The sequence below is a fragment of the Halichoerus grypus genome, chromosome 14, assembly GCF_964656455.1.
Source record: "Halichoerus grypus chromosome 14, mHalGry1.hap1.1, whole genome shotgun sequence".
Lineage (NCBI taxonomy): Eukaryota > Metazoa > Chordata > Mammalia > Carnivora > Phocidae > Halichoerus > Halichoerus grypus.
Window position 1 is genome coordinate 73,954,353 of NC_135725.1, and position 16,295 is coordinate 73,970,647.

A 16,295-nucleotide genomic window follows, 5' to 3' on the forward strand; every position below is an offset into this window, starting at 1 on the left:
TATCTTTTCAATCATTTCCCCCTCACTTTGAATCATTTCTACTGAGCTATTTCAAGTTCAATCACCCCTTCCTCTGTCATTTTCATTCTGCTGGTAAACTTACCCAGTGAAATTTAAAGACATTGTATTTTTAAGTTCTAGAATTTTCTTTTTGTTTTTCTTCATAGTTTCTATTTCTTTGCTTAGTTTTAAAAAAAATCTTTATCCACTGTGAGCATATATATCTTTATTTCATTAAGCACCATTATAATAATTATATTAATATCCTCATATGGTCATTCCAACTTCTGGGTTGGTTGTCTCTTTTCTTGAAATGGGGTTGCAATTTCTTAATTCTTTGACTGTCAAGTAAGTTTTTCTTATATCCTATATATCATGAATGATAAGTTGTGGAGAGTTTGGATTCTATTTCTCTGAAGAGTATTAATATTGTTGTTTTATCAAGTAATTAGCATGGTTGAGCTCAAACTTCAAACTAAGTCTGTGGGGCAGTAGCACAAATCAAAGCTCAGTTCTCGTCTTTAGTTGAAGCGTTAGGAGTCTGTGCCAAATATGCATGGTTCAGGGGTCAGTCAGATATTTGGGCAGAATTTATTCACAGAATTTGGGTTACCCCCTCTTTGAGTCTCTCTTTTCTGGGATTCTCCTCTCACTTTCCAAGTGGCTGTGGTTGCCCTGAACTCAGTCCTATGGTTTTTCATCTTAAAAAGACTGCATGTTTTCTATCAAATTACACCCCCTGCCCCCGCCACACCAACTTCAGTGTGTCCTCAGGCTAAAAGCTGTGATCTAACCTCCTACATTCCCTTCTTCCAAGTTTCAACTCTTTCGCATAATCTGCTTTTGTTCACTCTCCAGTACCTTCAGGTCATTGGTTGTGGGTGTGTGTGTGTGTATGTGGTTTTGTCCAGAGTTTATAACTGTTTTCTGTGGGAGGGTCAGGATTAGTAGGACCCTACTTGGCCATACCCCAGTAATGAAAATTGATTACAACAAAATAAATTCAGGAAAATAGAAAAATTATTTAGAAAAACATAAAACTTACTCTTAAACTGACAATCCTGAAAAAATCACTGTCCACATAATGATGGTGATATTATGCATTTTCTAACATGTGTATTTGTGTATAGAGACATTATCTTCATATTAAAGAAGTATCTCAGAAACATTTTAAAATACTTTTTAAATTCACTTCGACAATGATTTAAATCAGTTTCTCAAAGTGTGGTCCCCAGACCAGCAGCACCAGCGTTTCCTGGCGAGTTATTAAAAATGCAAAATCTCAGCCACCCGCCTCCCCCCAACCTACTGAATCAGAAACTCTGTGGGTGGGGCCCATTTCTAAAGTCTGTGTTTTAACAACCCCTCCAAGAAATTTTGATACATTTTATCATTGATTTAGACTCACTTCTGTATGTCTATTTTCTTTCATCCTTTGCCTCCAATCTTTTAGACATCACTTCCTCATTTATTGATGCTAACTTTTAATTCCTTTCTTACTCTACAGGATGACTTTCAGCGTTCATTTCTACTACTCAGGCATACTGTCCCAAGTATGGTACTATTATGGGTTCTCCAAGAGATGTGGGGAATTTAACATAGCCATAACATGCAACTGTTTTATCCTTCTAAAAAGTGCAGATTTTCCACAACTCTGGACAGTGAGGATTCATTTAGTGCATAGTACCAAACTTCCACGTAGTTATAAGTTACTGATGGAAAATGGCTTTCACATTGCTCTTTCCTTCTCTAAGAGTAAATAAGTTACTTGGAAACGAGGTTCTAACATCCATGAGTTGATTTTTCAATGCATGTGTGCACACATGAATGCACACATACATAATTTCATTCTCAATACTTACATCTGTTAATTCTCTGAAATGAGGAAATCAGGAAGGCAGGAACTTGAATGCGAAGTATTTGCAAAGATGGCACTTAATCACTTGTTTGTTGAGGGTCCATCATTATGCTAGACTAGTATCCAGGTGAAATATTTGTTGAGCAGAACTGACCACTAGAAAAGTCTTGCTTATTGACCCATATGTTTATTCTGAAGAACAAATGAGGTAATGTAGTGAATGTGCTGTGAAAATGTAAAAGGTGACATGCATGCCCAATATTATTACCTTATATAACAAAACCATTTTTGTCCTTATGTCACTGTTTTTGGTGTAACAATTTAAAAATAATTCAGTTGTATTTTTTTATCTGTGACTTATGAATAAAAAATAATAATAGTAAATAGGTATGCAGTAGAAAATAGGTCTCATGTGGAAACCCAGATTGATTCACAGTACCTTCTGGAATGCATGCTTAAGAATGACTCTGAGGCCCAGTCTAGGTTCACTCAGAAAAAGTGCGGTGATCCATTAACAATGTCTGCTATTGAGCAAGAACAGGAAGTAGTGGTATTTGTTGCAATACATTTGAAATCCCAGATTCAGGTGTTTGTATATAAGTGCTCTGAATATGTGATAAAATGGAGTGACTGTTCGGAAAATCACTTTCATTCACCTGCAATCACAATTTATCTTCAGTCTTTTAAAAATATGGCATATAGAAGAAACACGGTGCTAAATTATAGTTGTAATTCATTATTTTAATAAAAAGATGTGTGTTTGATAGGACAAGTCTTTGTGAATTCAATATTAAGTTTAATACCATATCCTCAGATTCATCACCCTGAATTCATAATAGGCATAGACACTTTCACTTCATCAAACAACACCATGGAGTGAGCTCAGTGAAAATTTTAATCAGTGTTGATGTATGCATATTAAAAAGATTTTAATTGTGAAAATAACACATGTACATTATTTAAAATTTCAAACAGTATATAATAAAAAGAAGGTCTCCTTCCCATCCTAGCCCCCATTCCTGTACTCCTCTGCTCATGACAACCACCATAAAGTTTCTTCTGTATTTTTTCAAACCAAGTCTATTCACATACAAATATATGTATATATACTTACATACACACACACACACACACACACACAGACAGGCAAACACACCCTTTTGTACATTAAGTGGGAACATACTATACACACAGTTCAGCAACCTGCTTTTTTCACTTAACAATTTTAATCACTTAACAATACACAGGTGCTGGTAGGGAATGATGTCCCTATCCTTGGCTGCTTTCTTTTATTTTTTTCTTAATTTTGTGTTAATATTTTTTACATAAATAACTTTTAGAAAGTACGCAGCTGATGTAGAAGCTAACAAAGACATTAAGAAAGAGCTAGGTGATAACATCAAAGATGAAGCTCATACCAGTGGCCAGACACACTTATACATAGAAATTAACAGATGTGCAAATTCAATTCTCAGATGTGGAGCTTAAGGGGACATACTCAAGCAACTCAGGAATTGTCAGCATATGTAATTTGTTTCTCTTTTGCTCTGATTATTCAGCTCATTAACGATTTTTAAAGCTTTATATTTTGGTCTGAATATATAAATAATTAATAATTACTTTTAAAACAATATTTTCTATAAAAGGTTGGTATCATCCATTGCTTCTATGTAAGATTCACTTTCAAACTCTCTCATGTGTAATTAGGTATGACTTCTTATTAAAAGCTTTCTAACATCCTTAAAATTCAGAGTCCTACTAAGGTTAAACAAAACCTTAGTTGAATTAAAAGGTTTCCCACGTTAATTTCACTCATGAGATTTTTCTTCTGAATGAGTTTTCACATGTTTGGTAAGAGATGCATTTTGTTTGAAAGCTTTTCCACATTCATTACATTCATAGGGTTTCTCTCCAGTGTGGGATCTCTGATGTATAACAAGTTGTGACTTCACATTGAAAGCCTTTCCACATTCATTACATTCAAAAGGTTTCTCCCCAGTATGAGTTCTCTGATGTACAATGAGGTGTGACTTTTGGCTAAAAGCTTTCCCACATTCATTACATTCATAGGGTTTCTCCCCAGTATGAACTCTCTGATGTTGAGTAAGGCCCTCAATTTGTTTGAAGGCCTTCCCACACTGATTACATTCAAAAGGACTTTCACCTGTATGAGTTCTCATGTGGTAAGTAAGAGAAGAGCTATGTCCAAATGCTTTTCCACATTCATTACATTTATAGGGCTTCTCCTTAGTATGAGTTCTTTGATGTATAAGGAGGTGTGACTTCTTGCTGAAAGCTTTCCCACATTCATTACATTCAAAGGGTTTCTCACCTGTATGAATTCTCATGTGTTTAGTAAGGGATGAGCTATATTTAAAGGCCTTTCCACATTCATTACATTCATATGGTATTTCACCTGTATGAGTTCTCACATGTTCAGTAAGAGATGAGTTATACCTAAAGGATTTTCCACATTCCTTACATTCATAGGGCTTCTCACCTGTATGAGATCTCACATGTTGAACAAGATTTGAGCTGTGTCTAAAGGTTTTCCCACATTCAGTACATTTATAGGGCTTTTCCCCAGTATGAACTCTCAGATGGTCGGTAAGGGCATGTTTATGACTGTGGGTTTTGCCACACTGAATACATTCATATGGTTTTTCACCAGTGTGAGTTCTTTGATGTACAACGAGGTGTGACTTTTGGCTAAAGGCTATCCCACATTCATTACATTCATATGGTTTCTCTCCAGTATGAACTCTCTGATGGTCAATGAGTCCTTGTTTATGGCTGAGAACCTTCCCACATTGATTACATTCATAGGGTTTTGCTTTAGTTTGAGTTTTGTCATACTTAGTAGGAGATGGGCTATGGCTGGATGATTTCTCATGTTTCTCTCCAGTTTGAATTTTGTCCCATTTAGTATCGGATGAGCTATGATGAGCTAATTTCTCATGTTTCTTGCCAGTTTGAGTTTTGTCATGCTTATTAGATAAGCTATGGTTGGATAATTTTTGTTTCTTTCCAGTTTGATTTTTGTCTTTCTTTGTATCAGGTAAGCTATGGCTTAATGATTTCTTGTGCTCTTTAGCTACGCTAGGTTTCTTTTTTGCATAGTTTCTTATACGACCAGGTAAGTCTGAATTCTGTTTCAAACTCTTTCCATGTGAATCGAATTTAAGCTTTTTTTTTGAAGGAACATGTTTTGTACTCACACTTTTTTCCCCCAGTGAACTACATTCATGGCTTTTCTTCTTAGTCAGACTTCTTTTCTTGAATGCAACTTCCTTAAGGAGTTTGTTTTGAGATTCCTGGTGGTTCGCTAGCTGGTCATTACCTTGCTGGACCTCGTCTAAAATGGAATTCAATAAGAATTCAATTGTGAATCTCTGCCCTCTCATATTTTGGAACACAACTTATAAAAGAAATGTACTATTGTGGGGGCTGAATCTTTACTCAAGCTTAGTATCCCAAAGTGAGTGAAATATCAAGTGCAAATGTCCCTAAGCTCTTGGGCTTGAGGGGAAAGTGCTGTAGGAAAAACAAGAAAAGTTCATTGACAATAGAAATTAGACAAAACTTTGCCTGTTTATAAATATGACCTTGCAACCTGGGATGGAAGATGAAATAAACACAAGGAGCAGTGACTAGGTAACAGATGAAGTGAGAGGAGCTTGTGATTGTAGTTGATATTTTTTGAGATTTCTCCTCAGCCCAAGCTTCCCAGCTTTGATAACAGCCAATCCATCCACAGTATTTGGCTCCCACGGCCTGTACTATATTGAGTCAACTCTCCATGGTCATAGTTGGAGACAGACCCGGGCCAAGCCACGGTGTCCAATAAGAGTCTTCCTCCTAAAAATGTCGACTCTAGTTAGTCTCCCCTGGGTTTTACAAGGATATAAGACAAGAAATAGTAAAGTCATATCTTCCCTGTGTAGGCAGAAGGTTCATCAGTACAAAGAACGAAGCATATATCCACAGGGAAAGAGATGTAAGATCACATGTCCTCAAAGAGACCATTTACATAACCCCAATTGCTGATGGCTTCCCAATTCTAGTTCTAGTCCCTGGTAGGGTCTGGCTGAAGTATCAGCCTTTAGGTTACAAGAGATAACCATATGTCCTTGTAATAAATTCCTCTATTTACTTAGGCTAGCTCAAGTTATTGTTATTTGTCATTTGTTATTGCACTCCAAAGAGCCAAAAGAGAGAAAATAAGATAAGTCCATCAAGAAATACTGAACAGCTTATAGGCGACTAAGGGAATAAGCGGGAGAGCATGTTACACCACCACCACCAATGATCAATAATGACATGCCTGTACTAAACACAAACCCTCAAAACCAAAGTAACAACCCTGCAGTTTTTCTGCATTCCCTGTTGCTTTTACCATGATAAAAGTAGTGCCATAATAGTAGTGAGATTAGCAAACAAACTTTATAGCATTTGGATTTACCGTGTACACGTGTGCTTGTTTTCCAACAGTTTGCTATGGAGCATGCCTTTGCTTCTGCCAGGTCACTCTACTAATTACCAGTTATAAATTTTAAGCTTATTCCCAGCTTTAAGTGATTGCTCACATCCTCTCCTCCACACATTATACAATGACATATTTTAAGCTATCTTCCCAGTGTGTGTTGCTTCTCTGAAACCACCACCCACACTGACAAATGGAGGCAACCATGTTTGAACCATATGATCCAACCCTTGGGTGAAAACAATTGACTGGACAGTGGTAAACAGAGGGCCCTACCTAGGCCAATAATATTCTCGCTCCTAAGACTTTAGAATTGAAATCCAGAGAGTTCTTTTAGCTAGGTATGGATACTATATGTTTAAAAATCCGAAAACTTAAGAGTTGAGACTACCATTTTAAGGTGACTTTTTTCAGTTATGTGCATGAAAAAGCAGAAAGATCTTTAGGGTTGGGAATTAAACAGACTCAAAGAGAAAAGCAGATATGAGTCTCCAAGAAAGAAAGAAATAGAAATTGAACAGCTGACTTGGTTGTAAAGGAACATTACATGGATAAAGTGAAACCTGGGATCAAACAGAAAAGAGTCATGGTATTTGAATATAAGCCAGGAAATACTATTCCTTTCATCAAGGATTCTTAAGAGATTAGTTCCCATGGAGTAAAAGATCAATTTTTGTAAGTATAGATATAGTAGTACAGATATAGTAGGGAGAAGTAGAGTTTCCAGCTGCTTTTTCATTTAGGAAATTTTAAGTGATACAAGCATTTTGGGGGAAAGAATATAACAACAGCATGACAAAGGCAGCATCTCCCAATGCCCAAGGATGCTGGAGAGGATGGAGGCAAATCTCTTTCTGGGAAGAAAGGGATCAAAACTCAAAACTACACCCCTTGAGGTGTAACATTATAGGAACCCCTTATGATGATGGAAATTGGCCAACAGGAAAAGATATAAAGCACTATGAGAGAAATTTACCATGAGGGGGAAAAAGAAAAGAACCTGAACTAGTGAAATGGTATAATAATAAGGTAATACTAGGAGAGAGTTGGGTGTGACAGAGCATGTGATTAAGGCTGTAAGCTTGTCCTGAATCTGAGACAGTAACTAAAACATGAATTTTAAGCTAAAATGACTGTAACTTCAGGAACTGAAGTATATAGCTCACTATACGCAGCAAATCATTGGAGGGAATAGAATAGTCTTTCCTTGAAGAAACTCCAAGTACTATATAAGAACCTGAACCAAGAAGAAAGTCACTGCAGCAATGACAAAGATGTATTAGATGACTCGGGACTATTTTTTAGTTGTAACACCAAGTATCAGAGAGAGAGAAGTAAACATAGCCAAAATTGGAGCCACTAGTGGATGAATCAAAACTCCAGGAGGTCTCTTCATCTGTCATTTGAAGGACTAGTCCCTCTGGTTTCAGGAAATTCATGGAGTCTTGGAAAATTCAGAGGACACTTAAAAATACATTGTAAACATTCTGCTATTTGGGGGACTATAGTGATATAAATAATAACTGAATATTTTAATGTCTGGTGGCAACATATAAGAGGAATCTAAGAAACAAAAAATGGAGCCAACAAATCAGCCTAAGAATTGGAGCAATTTAGGTATGAGATAATATACACCTGATTTGGGTGATGTCTGTGAGAACTGAAGAAAACAAACAAACAAACCAGGAACTGAGGCAAGGACAGTAAAAGAGAAGGCAGAGAGCAGAGATTCACAGGAACTCCATGGTACACAGGCCTAAAATCAAAGCAGACCCTGATAAAAAGAGGGAAGGTGAAAGAAAGCTCTAATTTAGAAAGAAAGGCAAAAAGACACAGCTTTCCATTTCTGACACTGTGAGATTGAACTTTCCTGGAAGCAGGTAAAATATGAGTGCAACATGAAGAAACTGGAGATTTATCTGGACAAGATAAATTTACCTTAAAAGTCACCAGTATAGAATAAATAGCTTGATTCTTTCGAGGACCCTACCTAGACCAATAATATCCTCGCTCCTAGGAGTTTAGAATTGAAATCCAAAGAGTTTTCGAGGGAAATACGATAGAGAAAAAAAAAAAAAAAAGAACAGATAGTAGAAGACAAAACCTTAGGGACACTTCAGCAAAGTGAGAAGGAAGAGAATCTGGTGAAATAAATGTAAAGAAACACTTAGAAGAGAAGACCAGATTCAAGTGGTGTAATTCAAGCCAGGGGCAAGAATTTCATGTTGACCAAAACTATTAAAATATGAACTGGAAGGGAAGCCAGAAATTTACATACAGGCATGAATTCTGTGGGATCTCACTGCATAGGTTAACAAGTAAATGGAAATAATGATGCACTATAGACCACAAGTTTAGAGCATTTCACAGTGAAAAGGAGGGAAATGGAAAATAATTAAAGGCAGGGGAACATCATGCCAAGAGATTTGGAAAGAGGATGGATCTAAGAAGGTTTGAACATACAAGGAGAGAAATATGATACCACGGAGTCCCAGAGTTTGAGCGGATGAAGGGAAAAAACTGAGGATATTAGGAAAAAAGAAGATAATAAAAAACAGCACTGCTTCAAATAAGGTAAGCTGTAGGGGGCGCCTGGGTGGCTCAGTTTGTTAGGCGGCTGCCTTCGGCTCGGGTCATGATCCTGGACTCCCGGGATCGAGTCCCGCATCAGGCTCCCTGCTCGGTGGGGAGTCTGCTTCTCCCTCTGACCCTACCCCCTCTTGTGCTCTCTCTTTCACTCTCTCTCTCTCTCTCAAATAAAATAAAATTAAAAAAAAAAAAAAATAAGGTAAGCTGTAATGGGATTCTGAAAATAGCTGAGAGGGGTTACTGCTCCTTCTGGAAGCTGAGCGATGGAGAGCATGGATGAGGAAAGACAATAAGGAAGGGTCAGCTAGGCATTTGAGGGGCTGGTACCAGAGGTTCAGAGCTCTGGTTTTCACCTTTTTTCCTACCACAATACTCATGGTGTGGCAGACTGTATTACTGTTCCTTGTGGAAAGATTGTACCTCCCAGACCCATTGCATGGTCCCTTGAATCCTCCCTGTGGAAGGATTATACATTCCTACCTATTGAACTTAGGAGTAGCCAGGTGATCTGCTCTAACCAATTAACCAATGAAATGTGAGAAGAAGGAGGTATCAGTGATGTTAAGAGTCATCAGTGGTGTTAAGACTCATCAGTGGTTCTACTCATTCTTCTTTCCTTCTGCCATGAGACCAGAATTTGCCAAATAGGGACTGGTCTTTCAGTATAGGTCCAAAGGATAATGTGGAATAGGACCATAGCATGAGCAAGAAACAAATCTTTCTTGTTGGAAGCCACTAAGGTTTAGGGGTCATTCCTTAATAGAGCAGAACTTAGCCTAAGCTAACTGATACAAGTGGTATAAGCAAACTCCCATGAGTAACACTGGCTTACAACTATAATGACTCTCATATGAGAACCTCACACATGAAGAGGTTCACAGACAGAAGAGAGATTAGGATCTCTAAGGTTAGAGAATCTTTGTAGTTTGAATTCCTCCTCCCCAAGAAATTCTGATATTTTTCAACTGCTACTCCTGGTTAAGAAAAAAGGGTCTAGGATCTTGAAGAAGATTTAAAAAATAAATTATTCATTGAACACTTCCAAGTTACCACCAAAAAATTAGAAACTTACTTCCATTGGTTCCTATTTGCTTGGGTCTTGCTATTTCACTGGGACCACCTTGTCTGGGTCTTTTGCCCTTCCCCAACCATGGCTCTTCTCCTTTTTCCAACTTGGAGATCATGTCTGGTTTGGGAGCTTGATACCCTGCTCATGAGAAATGGCAGAAGTTGAGTGTTAGGAAAACAAACATCCCAGAAATCAAGCCCTAATATTTGGACTTCAGAGCCTTGAGAGGATAAAGAATATATGGCTTCTAAGGAGAAAGAGAGAAAGAGAGAGAGGAAGGAAGGAAAGAAAAGAAAGAAAGAAAAGACAAGAAGAGAGGGAGGGAGGAGGGAGGAAGGAAAGAAGGAAGGAAGGGAGGGAGGGAGGGAGGGAGGGAGGGAGGGAGGAAAGAAAAAATATATGGCTTCTGAAATTTCACAATGTGGCTGCCCATGTACCCCGTCTAAGCAGACCTTCCATTTTGGAGACAGGGGCACAAGTATCCTGCCTCATACCCAAAGGGATTAAAACTCTTTGATTCATAATAGCCAAGGCCAAACTTATCAAGAACTTCAGAGAGAAGGTATTACAGTGGACACATTTTGAATTATGAAAGAACTGTCCTTACCCATTGAGGCAAGGTTGCTGTAGTTCTCCAGCATCACATCCTTATACAGGTTCCTCTGAGCAGGATCTAGCTGCTCCCATTCCTTCTGGGTAAAGGCCATAGTCACATCTTTGAATGTTACCGATCCCTGTAATAGCAATATTCCTATTCAGTCTAATGTCATCCATATTATTGGGTGATTTGGACAAGATAATAAAGATTTGCTCTCACCTCAACCATTCAATGTTGATCGTGATGTTATATAGGATACTAATTCTTTACCCAAGTCTGCATTTTTTTGAGAGACAAAAATCATATTAAGAAATGTCCCTGAGGGGCGCCTGGGTGCCTCAGTTGTTAAGCATCTGCCTTCGGCTCAGGTCATGATCCCAGGGTCCTGGGATTGAGCCTCGCATTGGGCTCCCTGCTCCGTGGGAAGCCTGCTTCTCCCTCTCCCACTCCTCCTGCTTGTGTTCCCTCTCTCCCTGTTGTCTCTCTCTGTCAAATAAATAAATAAAATCTTAAAAAAAAAAAAAAAAGAAATGTCCCTGTTATGGATTGAATGTCTGTGTATCCCCAAAATTCATATGTTGAAACCCTACCCTCCAATGTGACAGCATTAGGAGAGAGGGCCTTTGGGAAGTAATTAGAATTGGATGAGTGCATGCAGGTGGAGTCTCCATGAATGGGATTAATGCCCTTATAAGAGTCGTGAGACAGCTTGCTTCCTCTCTGCTCTCTCTGCCAAGTGAGGATACAAACAAGAGTCTGCAACCTGGCAGAAGGTCTCGCCAGATCCCAACCATGTTGGCACCCTGATCTTGGGACTTCTAGCCTCCAGAACTGTCAGAAATAAATTTCTGTTGTTTTTAAGCTACCCAGCCAATGGTACTTTGTTGTAACAGCCCAAAATGACAGTCCCATTTGCAAATTTGTTTATTCAAGAGGATAAAAAAATCAGAGAGAAAGAAAATTACCAAAAGCAAACAGAATCAGTCTATCTTTTCTTCTATAACAAAAGACGATGGAATAGAGTTCTGAGGTAGAAGAATTGAGACCCTTGATTTTTATAACCAGTCAAAAGATCATTCATGTTTAGAAGCAAAAATAATATATTTTAGGCATGTAAGGATGCAGAAAGTATATCACCTATGTGCTTTAGAAATAAAGAGAAGGAAAGGGACAGGGAAAGAGGAGGAGAAGAAGAAAAGAAGTGATTTTTAAAAGAAGGAAACTGCATCAGAATAAAGATTTCAAGATTGGGAAAGATGTAATATACAAGAAAGAGCTATGAATAATAAAATCAGTCAGATGTCTAGTTACACCCGAGTCACTTGATAATGTACAACTGTTATAAAAGTATCCTTAAAATCAAGAGGTATGATGTAAGAAAAATAAGCAGGAATATAACTGGTAGGTTGGGAGACGCGGGAGAAATTAAAGCATGTTCAAGATTCTCCTCTTATTAGGCAGGTGAGAGGAGGATGACACAGCTACTGGAGAATTTTGCCACTAATGAATACACGTTCAAACATAATTGTTTCACATTGAAAAATGACCCCTTACCTCCACAAACCACCAATCAATTAGCTGCATATGTCACTAATCTATAACCTCACGGACCTCCAGTCACTGATTTCTTTTTTTTTTTTTTTAAGATTTTATTTATTTATTTGACAGAGAGACAGAGAGAGAAAGCACAAGTAGGCAGAGCGGCAGGCAGAGGGAGAGGGAGAAGCAGGCTCCCGACTGAGCAGGGAGCCTGACGTGGGGCTCGATCCCAGGACCCTGGGATCATGACCTGAGCCAAAGGCAGCTGCTTAACCAACTGAGCCACCCAGGCGCCCCCAGTCACTGATTTCTAATAAGCCCCATCACTGAGGGCCACTGGCCTCCCAATCACTGATGTAATTCCAAAATGACTGACCCCAACAAACTTCCCAATCACTAACAGCAACAGATTTCCCCAATCGCTCCCCAGACACTCCAGTCACATATTCCCAGGGGTCCTCCACTACTGATACCCATGGAACACATCAATCTCTATCTCCGATACGACCCCAAATCCCTATCCTATCAATCCCCAATCACTGACACCAACAGAACTCCACCAACAGCGGCCTTTACAGAAACCGTAATCACTGCCAGCAAACCGCACTGCACCTTCAACCTCTTTGGCCAGTCCCTTCACCTGCTCCCTTTATCTGAAATCTACCAGTCTCCTGAGAATCCTGCCCCTTACAGTGCTCCCTGGAGGAGGTTGTTTGTTTCGGCCCAACCAAGACTCATGTACCTCATGGCCTGAAGAGGAGGTAAATGCTAACTTTCAACCATTTTTCATACGTCCTTCAAAATCCCTATCATGTTTAGAATATCACGAGACTTTAAACCATTAACCCTCTGGTTCAATGATTCACTAGATAAACGCACAGGACTCAGCATACAGTTGTACCCGTAGCTATGATTTAGCACAGCTCAGGAACACACAGCAAAATCAGCTAAGGAAACGGTGTATATGGGGTAAAGTCTACAGAAACCAGGCACAAGCATCCAAGAGTCCTCTTCCAGTGGAATTATGCAGCGCATACTTGATTCCTCCAGAAATAAGTTGCGAGAACACGTGTGAAACGTTGTTTCCCAAGGAAGTGCATCAGAGACTCGGTGGCACTCATAGGCACCCTCTGCCCGGCACACACAAAGATCCTAGGTTCCCAGAAGGAAATCAGGAGCTCGGCATAAACCACACTGTTTACAGAGTTTAGGCACAGTGAGCCACTTTTATCATTTCTGGAAACGATAGGAAGCCTCCTGAAGTCTAAGTTCTCAGATATCAGCCAAAGGTCAACCTTGCAAGCAGGCTTTTCGAAGGATAGCTGTTTGGGGCCACTTAGGTCAACTTCTGCATACAGTCATTCTGCCTCGTTCACTGAAAACTTGAACGCCAAGCTCCTCCTCACTCCAGCTCCTGCACTCTCGCTACATCAACGTAGAGGAGTCCACAGCCTGGCCCTTCTCTTTCCTGACTCCAACAATCTTTTCTCACACCCAAACTCAGCCACCTCCTTCTCACCCATCCATTCCTCTCTACTTAAAACATTCCACCCTCCGACCACTGTTTCCTATGCTGTCAGCCTTTTTCCTCTAGCACTTCCATGCCAATAATTCTCCAAATGCATTCAGCCCCCAAAGCATTGATCTGAATCACTTTTCTACAGTCTTCCATCACCACACGGCCTTACTTTTCTTCTATCTTGTTTAGATTCTTTGTTCTAACACCATATGCACTCCACGGAAAACAGCTTTAACTTCCTTGCCCCTTTTCTTCTCCACTGTACTTACCTAGCAAAGCCTCAAACTTAATCAAACCCAACTCTCCTCTTCATCTCTGCCTGCAACCTTGTAGCTGAACATCCCAAGAGAGAAAAATCAAACAACTGTGTTGCCTGGACTCACTTTAGGTTTATAACACATATCACAATTGGGCATCCAATACCGGGAGTTTCCTATTCCTCTTTCCAAGATGGTTATTCCAAACATTCTCCTCTTTCTCTCGGAAATCTCCAGCATCTACTCCTTCCCCACTCTCAGCTGATAAATTCATCTTATACTTTCAAAGAGAAAGTAAGTGTAAATGGACAAGAACTACCTTGCCTTGTTACCACCAATTCCACCAATCTGTTTCCAAAACCCCTATCATCTGTCTCCTTTCTGTTAAAATGGAAGAAGTGTTCCTTTTCTCACCTAAGGCTAGTTTCTCCACTTATGCTCTACAGCCCATTCTCAACAGCCTTCTCAAGGAATTCACCCCCTGCCATTAACCTCTTTCTCTTTCGTACCACCTATTTTTCCCTTTCTACTCAATCATTCCTATGACATACAAAGTTGCTTTAAAATCAATTCATCTAATGAAAACCATCTCTTAATCTCATGTCCCATCCAATGTCAATTTATTTGCTCCCTTTACCAGCAAAACTCCTGGTGTGGTCGATACTTGTTGTCTCTACTTCATTACCTCCATTCTTTCAACTCATTCCAACAGGATTTTACTCTTATCACTCCACTACAAAGCTCTAATCAATCAAAATAATCATTGAGCTACATCTTGCCAAAGTCAAATTCTCTGCAGTCATGCGTCTGGGACTCACAAGAGCCTATGACACAACTGTGACAACACAAGTCGCATTGTCTTGAAAAGCTTTCTTCTTTATGCTTCTTTGACACCACATTTACAATTTTCATCATATCTCCATGACTACTCCTCCTCATTCTCTTTTTTTTCTGTCCTCTACCAAACCTCTAAATGTAAGAGTGACCCAGAGCTCTGTCCTTAGTCCCTCTTTTCTTCTCTATCTGCCTTCTCTCCCTAAGTGATCTCATCCAATCTTACGGCTTTGAATACCATCTGTACGCTGAAGCCTTTCACATATGGATTCTTTAGCCCAAACCTCTCCTAAGTTTTAGATTCACACATTTAACAACTACTCATTCTCTACTTGGACATGTAATGGGCATCTTGACGTGGCCAAAACAGAACCACCGTCATCCACTCTGGCTCCCATTTATACCCATCAAATCTGGTTGTCTCCAACACAACCCTTTCTCAGAAAAGGGAAGCACCCTTTATCCAGTGCCTCAAGCCAAATGTCTAGGTGTAAATCTTGATTCTTCTCTTCCCTCATGTTTCATATCAACTCATCAGTAAGTCCTACTGGCTCATCTCCAGATGTATTCTGAATCTGATTTTGCATTTCCCTGCACTTCCCTGTTCTAAACCATCATCACCTCTTCTCATTAACTGTTGTGATAAACCCCTATCGGACCTCCCTGCACGTCTGCACACACACAAGGACAATCCGGTAACTCCCACAGGCACTATAATCGCTTGGCTCCCATAGGTCACAAATTGTCACACACCTCCCCAGTCTTCGCCCCACCACAGAGCCCCTATATCTGATCCCCAGAGCCTTCCGGACTCTGGCTTTTGCGTGAGCGCCACAGACTCCCCGCCTCACTGTCACCGCACATCTCCCCAGACACGGATTTCCATAACCTGCAGCACCCGCGCACCCTGCAGGGCCCCCATCACTGCCCCACAGATCCCCCAGAACGCCCCCCCCCCTCCCGCCAGAAGGCCCTCCAGCATCGCCTCCGATTCCCAGATCGCTCGTCTCAGCGACTACAGTCACCCTCCAATCACGGAGCCCCAAGTAGACCACCGCGGACCACCACGCCGCCCCGCCCCGCCATCGCGCTCACCGCCGCGCCGCCCCCCGGCTCGGACACGGCCATCTCCGCTGGACACCCGGCCCCTTCGGCCGTCCCCGCACTCCTCCTCCGGCCCACGCTCTCCGGCTTTGTGAGGATCGGCTCGCAGGCGGAGGCCGACATGGCGGCGGCTCGAAGCGCGGCCTCAGTGAGTCCGGCGGCTGCCATGGCGGCGCCCCTGGGTATGGCGGCCGGGCGCGGCCATCTTGACCGAGGCTCTGCCGTACAGCGGGGGTCCGCGCTCCCCGCGGGCGCGCAGGCGGGTGGCCGCGGGGCTCCGTGGAGAGAGTCCTGAGAGGTGAGCTGCGAGCCGGCAGAAAGCGTGCTCAGTTCCTCGCTGCACGATGCCTCGCGGTGTCCGACGCCCAGAGGCTCGGCCACGCGAAGGCAGAATTTGGAGTTGCCTTTCCGCATTGGTCACCGCAGCCTGCTGCCGGGAAACCCG

General features: G+C 40.9%; 1 protein-coding gene across 1 annotated transcript; it reads right to left on the reverse strand.

Annotated features, from left to right (window-relative positions):
• Positions 1-2,735: 2,735 nt before the first annotated feature.
• Positions 2,736-16,019, reverse strand: ZFP37 (ZFP37 zinc finger protein). Its single transcript, XM_036121986.2, has 4 exons — positions 15,842-16,019; positions 10,607-10,733; positions 10,003-10,137; positions 2,736-5,213 (listed from the first exon to the last, which is right to left on the reverse strand). Exons 1-4 carry the CDS (start codon positions 16,016-16,018, stop codon positions 3,667-3,669), a joined length of 1,986 nt encoding a protein of 661 aa, XP_035977879.2. The 5' UTR covers position 16,019; the 3' UTR covers positions 2,736-3,666.
• Between the last annotated feature and the right edge of the window lie 276 nt (positions 16,020-16,295).